Source organism: Halichoeres trimaculatus, unplaced genomic scaffold (genome assembly GCF_033239565.1).
Source record: "Halichoeres trimaculatus isolate MK-OKI-2021-1 unplaced genomic scaffold, fHalTri1.1 fHalTri1_scaffold_14, whole genome shotgun sequence".
Classification (NCBI taxonomy): domain Eukaryota; kingdom Metazoa; phylum Chordata; class Actinopteri; order Labriformes; family Labridae; genus Halichoeres; species Halichoeres trimaculatus.
Genome location: NW_027437192.1, coordinates 14,604,223 through 14,622,529, shown reverse-complemented (window position 1 = coordinate 14,622,529; position 18,307 = coordinate 14,604,223). Strand labels below are relative to the sequence as shown.

General features: G+C 42.1%; 1 protein-coding gene across 1 annotated transcript in view; it reads right to left on the bottom strand.

Annotated features, from left to right (window-relative positions):
* gatad2b (GATA zinc finger domain containing 2B) overlaps positions 1 to 18,307 on the bottom strand; it is a 51,840-nt gene that overhangs the window by 11,393 nt on the left and 22,140 nt on the right. Inside the window, exons 2-4 of the mRNA XM_074686692.1 lie at positions 4,091 to 4,471; positions 1,628 to 1,757; positions 712 to 843 (exon numbers count right to left, since the gene is read on the bottom strand). Of these exons, the coding sequence (XP_074542793.1) occupies positions 712 to 843; positions 1,628 to 1,757; positions 4,091 to 4,470 (642 nt within the window). The 5' untranslated portion in view covers position 4,471. The remainder of the gene's footprint in view (positions 1 to 711; positions 844 to 1,627; positions 1,758 to 4,090; positions 4,472 to 18,307) is intronic.

Below are 18,307 nucleotides of genomic sequence, written 5' to 3'. Positions count from 1 at the left end.
TTGGTTTCAGAGGAAAGCACTTTGAATTCTTGTCATTTCCTCTTACATTGATACTCTGCATAGTGTATCAAGCTCCAGCCTCCCTACTTCAAAGTTATAGACATTTTTTTTTTTGTTAGTGTGTCGCAGACAACCTCTGTGTTAAAGATTGAGCCAGAGATTAATTCTAAGAAAGACTTCCTGTCTGTCTTGTTGAAAGAAGAGTTAACAGCTTACAGAGCTAACACGTGTCAACAATACACTCCATCACTTACATCTTCCATGTTCATTTGTGGTGAGACTCAGTTTCACTGTAAATGGTCAGTTCCACTGACTTCACTGTGGCTTACTTCTTCAGGTGGAGAAAACTACTTTTCAACTGTTTATTTGTTGAATAATGGAGAAGACATCCTTTCTGATGCATTTAAGAAGTCAGTAAATCTAAACTCTGATTGTCTTTAGTTGCACATCATCAAGCACATTTGTGTCTCAGTGTAAATGCTGGATCACTGTTGATATCATTATTGTGGATTCTATTCCTCTTGCTTTTGCTCTCCATACAGACTGTTCTTCCTGCTGATACATGTGTAGTCAGCACTATTCAGATACAAGTACTACCACTCACAGCAGTGAATGTCTGTCAACCAGCAGAACTTGATAATGTCCAGCACTGTGACGATTGTTGTCAGTATTTTGCTATTCATCAGCGTCATCATCATCATCATCACTGACCTTCTGCACCACATTCTCCTTCTGCATCTGACTCTGTCTCAGCTTCTTGAGGAGAACCAGACGAGCCTCCTCCAGACGCAGCTCCTCCCTCAGAGCTTTAATCATCTGTTGTCGTTCCTCACCCGTCTTCCCCTAAACACACAAACACACACACAAATTAATTAGAATTATCCATACCTGTCCCAAACCAGACCAAACAGAGGTGTATCAAACTCTAAACCTGGTCTGACGTCTTGCTTTGGTTAGCAATGTTTAGCTAGCCTCAAACTTAGCTGAACAGCCTCTCTAGTTGGGTGTTAAAGTGAATAATATGAGTGTATTTCTGGGTCACGGGAACTGTGTCACAATGAGGGGGTGGTAACTCTTAGTATTATGCTAAGCTAACAGTAATGATTCCAGAGGGATGTGTTAAATATGTATCTTCCAAGAACTTAATTCAGAGATTCAGACATGCCTTGGATTGGTTTCCCTCATATGTGTCTGGGAGGACATTTTCTGTTCATTTGATAAATACTTCCTGACCCTATCCTGAGGTGTGCCTCAGGGTTTTGTTCTGGGTCCCCTGTTGTTCATCCCTTTTTAATTGTGTATATACCAATTTGGATGGTAGGTTATCTTAAGCTGAATACTGACAAAACTGAAGTTGTCATCTACAATCCTGTTTCTGATTGTGTTGTTCCAGAGGCCAAGAGAAGCCTTGATTTTTTAAAAGATCCTTAGCCTTAAATCTGCCTTGTGCAATCTAGGTGACAAGACAGTCTCATGTTACACACATCCTCATGTCACAGAGTGATAAGGCTCCACTTTATATCAGGGAGCTGTTGAACCCAGATGAGGATTTAAGATTGCAGAGTGAGCCGTGACTCTAAGGTTAGCTGGATAACATGTTCAGAGGTGCAGTGAGGGCTGATCGTACCTTGAACATGTCCAGGTTTGCCTGGTGCAGGCGCTCCTCAGGTCGAGGTGTCGTTCTGGGACTGGACGCCTCATTGTCTGACAGGATGATGACATCTGGAGACGGGGTCCGTCTGTCGTGATCCGTTTCACTACGAGGGATGACAGGAAAAACAAGATGTTCAGGGTTAAAATATCTGAGATTAAAGCTAACTAAATAAAACCTAAGTTTATTCCGCCCTGTGAAGGTGAATTCAAAGTGGATTTACTAAGACTATTTACAGTCTTGACAAAAATCAGTAACAAAATTAGTCGATGGTGAATCTAATTTGCCAGTTATTAGTTGGTTACGTCATCTTACATGTTTTCATGTGTGGATTTGCCTTTTTTTAATTTTTTTTTTTTTTACAGCTGAGAGCTGGAGATGCTCTTCACAACCTGATCACATGAGATGACTGAAGAAACACCTGGATGTTGTACTGTGGGACCACAGTTATGACATGCATGAGTTTACACATAATCCCTGTTCCTCCACAGGTCCAAACACTGAGGGCCTGATTCACAAAAAGCACTGCATGGCTATGGAGAATGCTAAACCAATGTAAATGATTTTACAATAATTTACAAAGGGCATGCAAAGGTGAGAATTGCCTGAAACTATGGCTGATTTGCCATTGAGAGCATGTTTTTTTCTACTTCAATGAGCTGCCTTTTGGCTATGTTCCTACTGCAGGCCTTAATGCTCAAATCTGATTTTTTGTTGGTTGTTCACATAACATTTTTAAATGCGGCCTGTTGGTGGACTGCGATGTGAGCATGCATGCTCAGTTGAAAATTATTGACATCACGCACAGAACGGTGTTTACGGAAATTAAAATAGCCCTGAGTTTTAGGGGCTTGATCTCGAAAGTGTAGCTGCTTATTTGAGCTTGCTTTGCTTCTTGTAAGATCCCTACCTGATTCTCTTCCAGCGCTCCACAACAAGAAACACAAACATGCACTTTAGTTTCTTCCATGTTTGAACTCATTGAGTGTGACTCCTGCCTATGAATGACGATATGCATTAAATTCAGTGCCACATTTGAAGGTGGCTTGAATCTGATCTGAAAATGTCCGATTCAATGTGACTTGTGCTGTTGAGACTTTAAAAAACAAAAGCAGATATGGAACACATCACATTTGAGCAAAAAAAATCAGATTCAGGTCACTCTGAGTCACAGTGTGAACACAGCCTTTCTGACTTGATCCAGGGGGGGAAGCTTAAATCCCGAAATTTATATCGAATTAGTCATGAAGGGATTTTCAAATAATCTCATACAAAGTATTCCCTCCCCATCAGCTCATCACCTGTGGGTGGACAGATGTGAACTCCATCAAGAGGAGAGCTCAAAGCTCTGTGCAGCAGGGAGAGGAGATGCTGACAGCTCATCCCCACAATCACTTCAAAGCAGGAGCAAACTGCACAGAGCTGCAACCCTTCATGAGAGTTTTTGCGCCTGATTAACATCAGGGCAGTTTGTTTGATGAAGTGGACTTTTAAACCTAGTTGATACCTTTGCGCCCTATTAATGGGGTAACCTGAGCTGAATGTCTGAGTATCCTCATTCAGGCGCAGAAGCCTATGTGAGCCTGATTTAAAGGGTCTTGTGAAAAGTAAATGTGCATCAAAACGTTGTGGACTGCACGCACGGTGAGCTGTCTGTTGAGCAGGGTCATGTTTCCTGAATTTACAAAATTTCCTAGATGGGAGCTCATCGACTCCGATGACCCGTGCTCTCTGACCTTCCTTGTCCTATTTGGTGTTGTGATAAATGGCACTCCAATATAACATAAAGTGCTCAAAGCTGCTGTAAAAAAGCAAGCAGAACATGAAAAAGGACTTAAGATAGGCAGCTCAAGGATCATACAGACCACACTGCCCTGATGTGTTAAGGAGGAGAATAGCAGAGAGACATGTACACACATTGAGGCAGGAGTATGTAGAGCCTGTGACTGCATTCACCACAAAGGTGTAGGGTCAGCATAGAAGAATAAGGCTTAAGAGAGAGCAGACAGCGGGGACAAATGATGCACAACTCTTGGTGCTACTAACAGCTACAATCCATTCTTAGTGAATCCCCCCTGCTGTTCTCTTAAATGCCCAAGTCCACCTCAGGGTCTAACCATCAAATTTATGTTTGTATGAGCTGACAGTTTGAAAAGCTGCTGCCGCTTGTAAGACGTATTTTTCTGCCTGTCACACTTCTGCTCTGAAATGTTTTAGTCTGCTGGTCTTTCATTGAAGAGACCGATAGAAAAGGTGATTCTGGTATTCTGCTCTCTATTTTTGAAAGGCTGATAATCAATGTTCTTGTTTATTTGACTATTGTTGCAGTGTTGCAAAGTTAAGTCTGACACGTCCGCCTTAGCTCTACTCCAGTGCTGAATCATAAAGTGTTCACTTTCTGTCCCTCTCTGATCTGATGTGTAAATATTTCACCCTCACCATCTCCTCCCGGCGCTCATGTCCACCGGCTCGTCCATCATGTTCTCCTTCCCATTCTTACTTGGTCCAACATGGCCGCCATGGCCCCCGAGCCTCAGACTTCCGTTCATCTTCTCCTCGTATGCAGCTCCCATGAGGCTTTGATGGTGGAGGGAGCTGGCTCCGGGGCCCTTACCGTCTCCCAGGGGCCCTGCCACGTCCAGCGCTGCCAGGTCAGCCAGGTCTTTGCGTTTGAGCAGAGCCAGCATCTTGAGGCGCTCCATGGCCTCGTGGCCCTCCATCTTCAGGCGTTTGGCGAGCGCCTCCTCTCTCTCGCTGGGCGACTCCAGACCTCGCTTCAGCAGGTTGAGCCTCAGCGCCTCCTCAGACATCCGCTCCATCCTGAGGGAAACAGGAAGGGGGGAGGGGACATTAAACACCAGGATCTCAGACACACTTCACATCAGACAATATGAGCAAATATGAGATATGTGCTTTCATGATTCACATCTGTGATGAGAAGATGAAGTACAATACATCAACAGGTCTTAAAGAGCGCCAGTAGCTCTAACTCCTTTCTATTTGTACCTGTTGTTCTTTGTGTTTTACACAATAACTGTGGTTGCAACACGTCTCACCTAAATCCAAAACAAATCCCAAACCCTGTTTTCAACATCCATGAACTCAAATTTGAGTTCATCTGAGGTTAGCTGATAGCTAGCTTGGCTCCATTAGGCTGCATTGGAACGGTCTAAGAGGACGACCACTGTACCCTGGTCTCCATCAAACAGGTAATGTGTCCAGGTGGAGAGGGTAAAATGAGTTGTGTGTACAAAACAACTCTTCCTATTTATTGTGATACAGTCATGACCACCCTTCACTGACTCTTTCCCATCCTGACCCCTCAACAGTCCTTTGGACTGCTACAGTGAATCTGACATAATGCTGGAGTCCGAAAGTTGGATTTCCCAAACAAATACTGGTGCTGCAGAAGCATGACAAGCAAACAAGCAGCAGTAGCTTCTCATACATACACTTAGAGATTCACACACTCTCTGTGCTTCACGGGCAACCTCATTAAAACTTACAGCGTTCCTGTGTAAGTCCTGTGTCACCTCTGATGCTTTATTGGCAGGACACAGGTGGGACAACTTAAACCTCTCTATAAGTCTCTGTGACATTAACAGTTTTTTTTATAAACTTTTTTTTCAAACCTCTTTTCTGTAAGTTAAAAAAAAGACACTTTTTTTAAGTCAACACACATGTACTTCATTTCATAAACACACCAGGCACAGAACATATGCTGCTTAAACCTGAATGTGTCATATATTTCTAGATTGTACTTTTTTTTTCTTGGTTTGTTTTAAAGCTATTTTGTTGCATTTTGTTGGTAGGACAGTGGAAGAGAGACAAAGGTGTGTGGAGCTGCATAGCATGGGAAGCCATGCAACAAATGTTTGAGGCCGAGAGTAGTAAGAGTGACGTCTACAACAAGGACCACCTCCTGTTTACATGGGGTGCATGCTAAACCGTTAGAGCGACCAATGCCGCCAGGGTAATCATCTACATATTATCATTCCAATATTTAAAATCTATAAATTTATGCCGATTTTTTTCTGTTTACATTATTTCTAGAGTTTGCATAACTATAGTTATTTACTACTATTATCAGATGTTTGCTATCCTTATCATGGACTGTTGAAAATGTATCATGAACCTTTTCGTATATTAATCACAACTTGCAGAATTCAAAATATGTGTTCTTTTTACAGTCCAACTGTTGCTATGAGTGAAGAGGGAGCTATGGAGGGACTCAATGTGAAGGAAAGTTCCATCATTGGTGCAATACTTCTCAAATCAAAACCTTAAACATGCTCTTTAAAGAAGGAAAACATCAGTAAAGATATTCACAAAAATCTAGATGAGGACAAAAAATTGAGCTACATGGTGGCACACAACCTCCATAACAAATATCAGCTGTGACCATCCGGTTCTTGGTCCGGCTCACACTGGGATTCTGTAAGGACACCAGGGGGTCTCTGAATCACATCAGGTTCATCTTTACAGAAACTGTAATCTGTTTAAAGTGTCTTAATGTATGAATAGATCACCATCATTGGACTTCTCTGCTAACACTGCAGAGGATGACCCGCAGAGTGAAATGAGGCGGTGACTAACCAGCACGACCTTGCTGACCTGAGATCAGTGCAGTGACTCGTTAGGACGCATCAGGGATAAATAAATGATCAGCTGATGGTTAACTCGTTCAGATGGAAGTGGGTTGAAGACTAAGAATAGCCTGGATCTCTACTTCACTGTGACAAATACATCACAGCTGGGTGCATGCGTGTGCACAAGTGTGTGAGTGTGTGTTGGCATGTGATTAAAACCAGTAAGGAAGACTTTTGTGCGGATGACAACAATCCCAGTCTTATGAGCTCTTTAGCTGAGTCATGTGACGGAGCATGGAACCAATCAGGACTCAGGAGAGCTGGATGAGGACGTGACAGAGCAGAAACACTTCCTGCAGGGCTGCGTTCAAGTACGTCACTGTGTTTAAACTGGTAGCAGATTCTTACTGTTACACTGACTGTTACTTCTCCGTAGTTACTGATGAGGAAGGCATACTGCTGTGGAACCATACGCTGTAAGAAAGATGAACGACATGACTGACTTTTAAAGTGAAGCCAACTTCCTTGAAGCTTCCCCTACTGGCTAGCTGCTGAATGGGTTGTTAAATTTGTCTGCTGTACGTTAATTAGATCAAACTAATCAATCAAAAAACACATCAAACATGTTTTTCAAATAAGGTTTCTATCATTATAAACTTAGCACAAATGCCTTAAAATCCACCAAACAAGAGTCAAAGACTGAGTACGCTCTTTGGCATTGGCAGAGAAGATTTGGCAAATCGTTCTTGATGCAACCCATGTATCCAACTCTGCTGCTCATCCCAAAAAAACGTGTTTCTCACAAATGTGACACCAAGTTAAAGAAGACATATGGCTTTCCATCAGTACAAAATGTATTGCCAAGAAGTGTTCATACAACACAGAAGTAAATCCACTAAACACTAACAGTGTTCATTTTTCTAAAATGTGTAGTTTGAATGTTAAAAAGACTGGATGTAACATCTTGATGGACAACTCTGTTGACCAATGAGAATCCTGCAGCTCTCTGTGCGTAGATTATCAGAGTAGAGGAGGTACGGCGAACTTGGACTTTTCATAGCCGTGACTGTCTGCTTTTAACCAAAAACAAGAATCTGTCGGCTGTGGACTGGACCCACCTGATGAAGCTCTGATGCTCTATCAGTGAGGTAAACTGGGGTTTAGTTGCAGGAAAGGGCAAGATATCAATCCTGTAAGTCCACCATAAGATGTCTACTGCACAGAATCTGACTCCAAATGTGCAAAATGTCAAAGTTTTTTGTTCTTGGATACTAAGTCATTTATAAACAGTTGTGACCACATGCAGCACATCGCTAAAGCATGAGTCAGAGCTAGAATAAACTACAGTCGCATAAAACAACAGCTTCAGGATGTGGTTCTAACAGATCACTCCTTTAAGTAACTCTATGAAGAGAACAAGCAGAGCAGTAAACTATTTTCTAACTCTGATTTTTGTCACCTAAATGTCAGATATGTCCTTTGTTCAAGCAGACTCAGATACCAGAGCTGAGGTGAGGTTAGGTTATGGAGCTCTTTTTCAGGTTGTTACTGAATTAGAGATTGAAGGTATGTTCACAACCAGAGCCACTGTCAGAGCCAGAGTTGCATGGCTGACTGGTGCTTCATCTGCACATGTGATTTCAATAGACGTTACACAAGTTTTCTCATTAAGGCCAATTAAAAAGGTTCACTTTACACATCTCATAATAAAGGGTGTCCAATATTTGAGCCATTATAGTGTCGAAGACAACAAGTTACATTCAGAACAAGAGATGAGTGCACACTCAGCAGGCTGCAAAGCTGCGAGAGCTCGGAGTGAACTCTACTAAAATAGTTCAAGAGATGTCATTCTGCTGTCTGTGCATTGTTCTCCACTCTGTTTACAATGCAGTTAAATCTAAATACATGCTGTACAATCTCAAACTGAGCAGATGAGCACACACTTCTGTCTGCTGCTGCATGCTTCACGAGAGAAAAGACCTCTAAGGTCAACGCGAGGATCTGCTTTAATGGATACTGCTCAAAGTGTTTTGCCACCTCCTCTTCTGTGTTTTTAAAAACTTATGAAGCTATTTTTTCTTTTGCTGTTGTCAATTGAAGATAGTGAAGTTGGATTGAGCAGCATGCAGGTACAGTAACAACAGCTGCACAGAGGTGATGAGCTGCTTAACCCATCAGAGCCTCAGTGATGATGTAATGTTAGAGATGCAGGATATTGTACCACTTCAGTTTACGTTCAAATCTGCATAGGCACACTTGAGCTGGGACGATATGCTTTTCTTACGATTCGATTCTGTAACGATTTTTGGGGTGGCGATTTGATTAAAATTACATTTCTTCCATATTTCCAATTTTTGAGATTTTTAGTTTGCTTTTTTAACACCTAACCAACTGAAGAAGTTGAATGAAGATGATGGTGTCTACAGACTTTATCAGGAGCCATATTTTCCAAAAAGTGCCCATCACATGTGAGCCAGTTTTTAAGATTTATTCGGGGATCTGAGACCTCAACTTTGTTTCAAAAACAAGGACTAGAACGAAGGACTTAAATTTGAAAGATAAAATATCAATTCTTGAACTAAAAATCATGATTTGAAATTGCTAAACAAAAATCCTAATAGGACCATTCAATGATTTTTTTTCTTTCACACCTAATGCACACATTACCAAACACGTTTTTAATAAGTGACAATAAAGATACGTAACTGAAAGGTCCCTCTATACTTTGGGATGCACATTTCAATCATGTTTACTATTTGACAGTCTCTGGGAACTATTTACTGGCTTTTTATCGAAAGGTGCTTCTTAGTCAGACGGTCCAGGAACTTTTAGTTCTTGCTAAAAGATTTCCAAAACAACTGCATGGTTCCTGTGGCACTTAAGCTGCGTTTTCACTGCAGGCAGAAGAACTGGGTGAATTATGCAAATCAAACCAGTGGCATTTGGAGAAAAAAATAAAGGTAATAGCAACACACCACCAGATCAGTAGAGGGCAGTAAGACAGAGACAAAAGCTGTTTGGCAAAAATGAGACCGCAGAGGGTGAAGACAGGCCGGCATTTTTATACTGGAACAGAAGAACCAAAAATACCGGATGGATGTCCTAAAACACTGAATCACATTTTTCTTCTGTCAACAGACAAAAAAATTATAATAGTAAAAACAGTTGGTGTGACAGCATTGGGTTGGACCACTCACTGATTAACAGTTCAGGCTTAGGTCCTGAACAGGGTTTGTTCTGTGGAAAAACAAACCAGTGTGAACTGGTTTTAGATGTTTTATGCTGCTTTTTACTTCATTATAAATAATGAAAAGCCTCATCAACTCATCTGCAAGTTGCAGGCTTATATTTATTTACTCCAGACTACATGAGATCTGTGTTACATTTGGGATAAATTCAAGATTTAAATTATTGAGCGGATGTGAGGTTTAACACTTCCCTCTGTTTTCTTCTCCTCGTGCTGTTTGGATCCTGCAGCGTCTCCTCCATCAGCAGACAACATGCAAATGGATGCTCTCATTTGAAGCACTGCATCGCTGCATTAATATCACCTGAACCTGCACTGGATTTTACATGAATGTCATGTACGCTGGAGTGTCGGTGACTGTAATTCAGACACATTTAATTGGCTTGTTATCACTTAATCAGCTTCCTATTAGCAAATTATTCCTGCTGGTGTCGTCCTATCGTCTCCCCTCATCTATTGTATCATGGAGCTCTAATCTGCTCGTTCTGTCCTCCTCTAACGTCTCTGTTATCCTGCTCTCATCTACAGGGAGGAGCCTTAATGATCGGCCCTCCCCAACACTTCTTCTTCTTCTTCTTCTCTAATTAATTTGTGACGCAGCTGCAGAGCCGAGCCGTCGCCTCCATTTGCTGAGAGAGAAACACGAGCAACCTCTCGGCCGAGCCTCCACCTTTAATGAGCCAGAGAGCACCGCTGAGAACGCCGCTGATGAGCCAATCAGGGGCGGACTTGTGCTGCACGTCAGTAACTGGCACCCCACACCCTTCCCCTCCCCCCTCCTTCCACCACTCCTCCTCCTCCTCCTCCTCCTCCTCCTCCCGGCCACCGCCGCCGCCGCCGACTGCCTTTACATAATATAATGACTGTTTCAGTCAGCTGCTACACAAGCCGCCACACACTCTCTTTCTCCCTCTCTTTCTCCTCAACCAAACCCTCCCCCCTCCCCTCATCACCCCTTCATAATCCCTCCCACCTCCTCCCACCCCACCCCTCCAGCTTTGGGCACCGTGCCAGGCCAGTGCAATAAAGGAGAAAGAAAAGACATGGCGAGGGAGAGAGGTAGAAACGAGACAGAGAATGTCGCTCCACCTGGAGCTGAAACTACACCTCTTCTTCTCTGAGACGCAACACCTGGACAAACTTGGACAGGTAGACGTCTTCATCAAACACCTGACAGCGGCTTTCTCACTTTCTGCCACCAGAGAAGTCGCCCTCTTCTTCGTCACTCGGTCACGAACCAGCAACTAGACGGTGCCCAGACGTCCACGTTCAGCATTCCAACAGAAGGCAGGATTTTGTTCCCCCCTCTCCTGATCCAGCTGTACAGTACCACAAAGAAAAAACCCTCCTCCCTCCTCCTCCTCCTCTACCCTCCCCCAATTCCTCAAAACCCTTCGTCTTTCTTTTCCTCCCCCTTGCTCACTGTAAAAATAAACACATGCTTACTTTCAGGGGGCCCCCTTAAATGCAGCCTGAGCTGAGAGGGCTTCATTTGTTCATATTACAGCAGCCAATCAGGAGTGGACGTGTGTGTGTGTGTGTGTGTGTGTGTGTGTGTGTGTGTGTGTGTGTGTGTGTGTGTGTGTGTGTGTAGGTATGCATACACGTGTGTGTCTGTGCGCGTGTGTGTCTGTCTGTGTATGGGGGGGTAATAAAGGAGTGACACAGCCAGGATACACGCAGAGCTGAGTGATTTTTTTTTCTGCATCTTGCGCCATCCTCGCACAAGTCTTTGTGTAGGCTGCAAGTGTGTGTGTGAGTGCAGAATGTGTGTGATTTTGTGTGTGTGTGTGTGTGTGAGTGTGTGTGCAGGGCGAGGAAGGAGGCAGAGATGGCAGCTCTCTCCTGACATAATGCCAACTCTTAATTCCCTCCTCCCATCCCCCAACACACACATAAAACAGGCGCAAATACACACACACACACACACACACACACACACACACACACACACACACACACACACACACACACACACACACACACACACACACACACACACACACACACACACACTATGTTCTTTATGCACAGAGCTGTCGATCAGATGGCTGCTGCTAAAATGTCCTCCTCAGAATTAAACCAGGAGAGTTTTTTTTTTTTACAGTCCTGGTTTGTGTCCCGCTCTTTCTTGGTCCAGTTTGTCCCAGTCTCTCCTGGTTTCTTCTGGAAATATCCCAGGATGGCTAAAAGAATCAGACTAAGGTACAACCTATAAAATACGCCTGCTAGATTAAATCTTTATCTGTTTGAGAAGTGACATTGCACACTAACAGACTGTCCTGGTCCCATTCAGTCTTTCCTTGTCCCCGTCCCGGTTCATCCTGGTCCGGTTACCACTGTTTTTCGGCTCGCTGTCAGCTGACTTGGTGTAATGGTAATAAGGCCATTTGCAAACTGCACTGAGGAATCTGCTGCTCATTTCACGCATGATCTGCATCATGACAATTCATTTGGCTGATGCAACTCCACTCCTCCCAGTCCGCCTTCTGTCTCTGCACCACCACCTCCACCTTCTTTAGTTTTTACACACACGAGCGGGGAAGCAGGGGAGCGTTCTGCGTTTCATTTCTCAACAGTTTGATTCATCGGTGGATGTGGGGCTTATCGCTGAGGAGCAGCAGACAGATGTGTCAGCCCTCACTTCCCATCTAAGACAAAAAAAGGGAAAAAAAATGTGCAACTACTGATCCGGTGCTGCAAATCAACAACCCGCCTCCGTCTGTGGCATTAATCCCTCCGTCAAAATGGTGGTGATGGGTGCAAAATGGCGGCTGTGGCACAAAACTGGCAAGACCCGGAACCCCAATCAATAACATTTACGTTTACACAAGAAAAGCTCCGGAGTTAAAGAGGGACTGAGCATTTACAGACCTGATACAGAGAGGATTCAAATCCCTGCCCGTGAAAGTGTCGACACTTGACGACACATTTATGAAACAATATCATCTTACATCTAGAAAAGCTCATAACCTTATTTCCTGTTTGAAATTCGACCTCATTCCAGCAGGTCAAAGCTTACAGAGGACCAACTGTTGGACTTTTGTCACATCCTGAAGTTTCTGACTGTTGCTGCCTTTACCATTGAACAACTCCTTCCTCACACGTGGAGGTTGTTTAGTTTGGGTGCTAAGGTACTAGTATCTGAATCCAGGTAAACCAGTCTGAGTTTTCTCTTTTTAAAGGTTTGCCACATTGAAATGTCTTTACATTGGTTTGAATTACTCAGTGGCAAAATGCCATGTAGAAAGTTTTCATGAGACAAACCTATAAGAGTGATATGTTACACTTGTGTGACTTGTCTTCCTTTATCAGATCTGTGGTCAAACATTAGATTTGAAGATGTTAAAAGGAGCATCCTGCGCCTACTCAGCTCTGAAATCTTGCAGTATCAACGCGTTCAAGTGTGGCGTAACAGACAGGAGCTTTAAACACTCTCTCAGCCTCTCTTCAACATCTCAGTTTTTCAGTGGTCTTTGGACATGCTGAGAGGTAGTTTGTAACGTGAATGGCCAACAGACTGAAGTCCAGCACTCTCTGTCCTCTGCTGCTCTCTGCTTCAGTTTGGTGAGATTTTAAGATGTAGTTTGTGAACTTTAAAAAAACTGTCATGGCATTTCCTCAGCCTGCTCTAAGGACTACCTCAGAACAGGCCTCTGGATCACAGATGATCAAAGGAACCACAGAGTAATCATAAATAAAATGAAGAACAGCTTCACGTGAGCGCTTCAGACCGGAGAAACTAGTCCAGTCTGGATCAGGAGTTTCATCCTGTGTTAGGTTGGTGAAGTATGCTGTTTGTTATCCATGAAAACACTTGATTCAATTGTTTCTTCCCGGCTGGGGTCACGTTATTCCAGCTGAACATACCTGCTCTACGTGACATGAGGAGTTTCCATTTTGCCGTTACTTGAATGGATAGAAAACTGTGACTGTCAAACTTGTCACTAGTCGTTACAGTGTTTAGTCTTTTAAGGAGACTCTGAAAGAACTGGGGATCACCGATAATCCTAATGGTCAATAAAAAAAGAAGAAAAAAGTAAAAAGTCAATTAAATTCAGATGTCCAAACTCGCTGACAGCAGAGAGAAGGAGCGCAGTGAAAGGGAAATAGGGGTCATATTGGAGGCTTATGTTGATGGGTTTCTTTTTTATTTGTGAAACATTTAAAGCGACAAAACAGCAACAGTGCTTTTTAAAAAACCAAGAGTTCAGCAAAACCCAGCTGTCAATCTAGTTTAGTTGAGATTGAATACATTATGCACCTCCGTGTACTTCTTAATCTGATGACTTTATTAAGTGTCAAAATGTAAAGATAACTAATAACTAGGGCTGGGATGATGTGCTATTCTCATGATTCGATTCAATTATGATTTTTGGAGGGCTGGTTTGATTTAAGTTGGGATTCTTTGATATTTATGGTTTTTGTGATCTGGGGAAAAGTTGAATGACGATGATAATGTCTACAGACTATATCAAGAGCCATATTTTCCCATAAAATGCACATCACATGAGTTGGAGAGAAGCATTTCACCCTCTGCTGGAGAAAAGTGGCAATTTTTTTCCAATCCAGTTTATAAACAAAGACTGAAATGAAGAATTTCAATTTGAAAAAAATAAATAAAAAAATGACGAAGAATCATGATTTTGATATTGTCAAACAAAAAATCCCGATATATCCATTTCTGATTTTTTCTCCCACCTCTACTAATGACTCAATACTTTTTGTAACCTCAAAACTTTAACAACTGAGATACAGATCCTTTTTTTCTCAAGGTAGTTATTTTGTAATTAACTCGTCTTCGTTTGACAGAACAGCTGAAGAAACGCTGGAAACACGGGAAAGACAGCATTAGCCTGTCTGTATGAGCTTTATAGACTAGGTTAAATATCTGACTGGTTCTCGACATGCACCGATCAATCTGTGCGGATTTCCTTAATTTTGGGGGATCAGTGCTTGGCCCATCCTTACTTATAAAACTGATCATATATACCTCTGTGAAAGTCTGACAGCAAGCCATTGTTGCTTTTTGCTCTGAGACCTAAAACTCAGGACACTTTATTGGCTGTTTAAGTTAAAACATAAAGATTTTATTGTTTCACATGTTTTGTTCAATGATTTTCAATAAAATAAGATTGTGATCCGTGCACCCCCTAACTGTTTCTATGACAAACACCAGGTTTTTCTGGATGTGGTTTAACCTAGGTGACGCTGGCCTTGTTTGAAGCTTGAATTAGCTTGGATAACCTTTACTCTGCTTCACATCCAACTGTTGAAAAGCTGGGTTATTCTAGGTTACTGACAGAATCAGACATGTAGCAGATATGAAAAGCTTTAGGGTCATCTTAGTTTGTATTAACCTGCACAGTGATGATCAAACCTCTTACACCCATTAAACAGCCTGTCCTAAGATCAGCTTGAAATCCTGAGACCCATCTTAGGCTGGCAACCAAACAAATGGCCGACTAAACTTCCTCGTTTAATTAAGATCTGATGCTGTGATGGAGCAGAGATTGGTTTTGTGGGGTTTTGTCATTTGTGATTAACACAGAATCTGTAGTTCTTGTGTTTAAATCAACAACCTAGCCCCTCAGAGCTGGATCGGGTATCGGAGGGGAAAGGATCAGTCCAAACTTGACAGTAAGGCAAAACTATGATTTAGTCTATGAGGCATAAAATTTTACCATCAAATAGTCATTTTTGTAAATTCGGAGGCATTTTTTTTAACCAAAATGTTGTTAAACATTAAAACACGTCTAGTTTAAATAAATATTAACTTCAATAATTTCATATGTACCCATTTTTGTCTTTTGCGGAAAACATTACTAGTCTTATCCCACATTAGAGCATGCAGCTTATTATTTAACACTGGTATTGGATGAGGATCGGTATCGGGACCAGGCAAGTTGGATCGGTGAACCCCTAGTTTAGATGTCAATTTATTTTAAAATGGAATAAAATAACTTTCACACATAAAGGACCAGTGGTGCAACTTTATCCCTGATATAATCAGCTGTTCAGTGAGTTTATCCTGCAGCCAAAAACGCCCAGTCAGTCTGGCTGAACATCTAACTTTTGTAAAAACTGTTTTTGTGTACAATTCTAAAAGAAACATAAATTCACAACTCGTCTAAAAAATAATGGCTCCTGGATACAGAGAGGGCAAAAACTTACTTAGGAAACATGATGAGAGGCTTCACCTTTGTTCTGTTTCACTGCTCCAGACACACACACACACACACTCACACATGCAGATTTAAAGTTTGCATGCGAGATGTGAACAAAATGGCCGCCGTGGACGATCCCTGAAAGATCCCCTAAGATGCATGATGCCTGCAGTGCACATTAACAGCCAGCAGCAGCGTATAGAGGAGCATGAGAGCGGCTCTCACTGCTGGCATATAGGTCATGTTAACTGTGGCAGTGCTGAGCTGTAGGCTGTGGAGGGGGGGGGGGGGGGTCTGTGTGTAGAGGGTCATACAGGGTGAGCAGCAGGACGCTGTGTACTCAGTCACATCACAGAAAACGTAGTCAGCGTCCGACTGCACTGCAGCATGCATCAGACACATTTATCAGGTAGTTTACCCACACACACAAACACAGCTGCAGCTCCATTAGAGGGATGTTACAGTGTTTTTAATCCCAGGACCTGTTTTTATTTCTACATTCAAACAACTAATGGATCCATGGGACTAAAAACAGGCTGTAATGACTGCAATGTAATCATCAGAGGCTTCATGTGTAAAATCAAAGTGCATCAGCTAAAGGTTGTTGTTTTGCTTGTCTGACATTACAGACAAGATCCCTACAGAGACACAGCTATTTGTAGAGGGGGAGAGGATTCTTTTAACCACAACTGTTGTGTCACTACCACAGGCTGTATACTACACGGACGGGGGTTCCGTGATTCCCCATTTGTTTCTGATACAGAGTTTTGAAGCCTATCATCGGCAGATGATATATTGATCATACTAAACTTACCTTTACAATGTTTGAGTTTGGATGTGTTCATTATTCATTAGAGTTATGGCCATATGTTAAAAATCATGCCTCCCATGTCCCGATACTTTTGTCCTTAAAGTGGGCATCCTAGGCTTGATCCCACCTACAGCCCCTTTTCCACTCTCCCCCAGATTAAACTTTAAGAAGGACAGCATCTTCTCTGTTCTGTAGAATAAAATGAGTGTTTTTATGAATGGAGTCTGTTAGCTTTGACTTCCTCTCTCTTCACAAAAAAAGCATGAAAAGCTAGTTTCCTGTGTATGTGTGCAGATAAAAAAGGCATTAAAAAATGCGTCATTACAATTAATAACTGCTAATAGATGAAGGTTTACTGGGTAATTAAGACTAGATACAGAACGGAGCCGCACCTGAGACCACAGGTTCAGGGACACACCAGCAGCCGTGACTCTGTCTTATGCTGTGTTCTCTGTCACTCAGTGCAGCAGGCTGTGTGTGGTTTACATGTGTCATGTGTAATTGAATCAACTGGTTAATAAGAAAGACAGAGGAGGGCTTCAAAAGGCTTGTGTGACAGTGACAGTGGGAACATAGGGATAAGTGTTTCGTATGTGGTGAAGTTAGGGATAACATATAAACAGGGGGTTGGTTGGGGTCCAGTTCCTCCTCCCCGCTCACATGTGTGCTAGCCACAAACTTTTCCCAGCCTGAGACAGTAGCTAAACTTTTTTTACCACAGTGTCAACAGGTCAGGTTGTCCCTGACATTGCTTTCATTGTGATAAATTAATCACTGCTGTTATGCAGTTCTGACTAATCGGGCCGATTATGCCTGTCACTGATTAATCAACATCGGCCAAAATGTAGCCGATTATAAAAAATTTTGCTCCGCAGAGATTCTGTCACTCCTGTTCCTGTGTGTCTGTGTGTTGGGCTGCACACTGCCCGAGTGCCTACCCCCTCTGTCCACCATTATGTAATGTAAGGCTATAGAATGACGTGTTAACATTGTGTTAGTTGCTTTTTTGAGAGATAAATGGTACTGTTATTTCACACGTCCACCATTATCTACTGTAAGACTATAATACAGCGTTTTAACATCGTGTAAGTTGCTCATTGTGTGTTTACAGTTTGACTTATCTTTTCTACTTACTGTGTTTAAAGTTTGACTTCTTTATGTATTATTGTTTACAGCTTGTTCTTATTTATCATTGGTTTACACTACATTTCTTATGTTGACAGTTTTATGATTTAAGTTCCTTGTCTTAATTTAATAGTGTTCTGTCTCTGTCTTGAATCATATGGGTATTATAATAATTTGTGTTCACATAAAGTATATATCCTGTGTATATCAATGAACTTATTATATATATCAGCCAATATATCGGATATTGGTCGATATATTGGATATCAGCTTTTTTTTTGCCCCCAGTATCGGTATCGGCATCGGCCCCAAAAATCCCATATCGGTCGGGCTCTAGTTCTGACTAATCAGAATCAAGTATTTCACTTAGCCAGGTAACGAATATCAGTTAAAGAGGGGATGCTGTGCTAATTTTCAGGCTTTATACTGTCCATCTGATAGCTTTGTATTAGCTTTCAATGATGGATAGCTGAAACAATCCTGTTTTACAAAACCCCTCATTTCAGCTTCTTCTCTTTAAGGCCCCAGCATTGAAGAAGTGCTCATAGTTAAAATTGAGGTCAAACATTATCTTTTCCAATAAAAACATAAAAACCTAATACCACCTTTTCAGAAAAGTTATAAACTCAACCTGAATGATGGAGCTGTTTTATAAAAATCACTCTAACATCATGTCTCCAACATGACGGTTCATAAAATGAGGTCAGTCATTGTCAG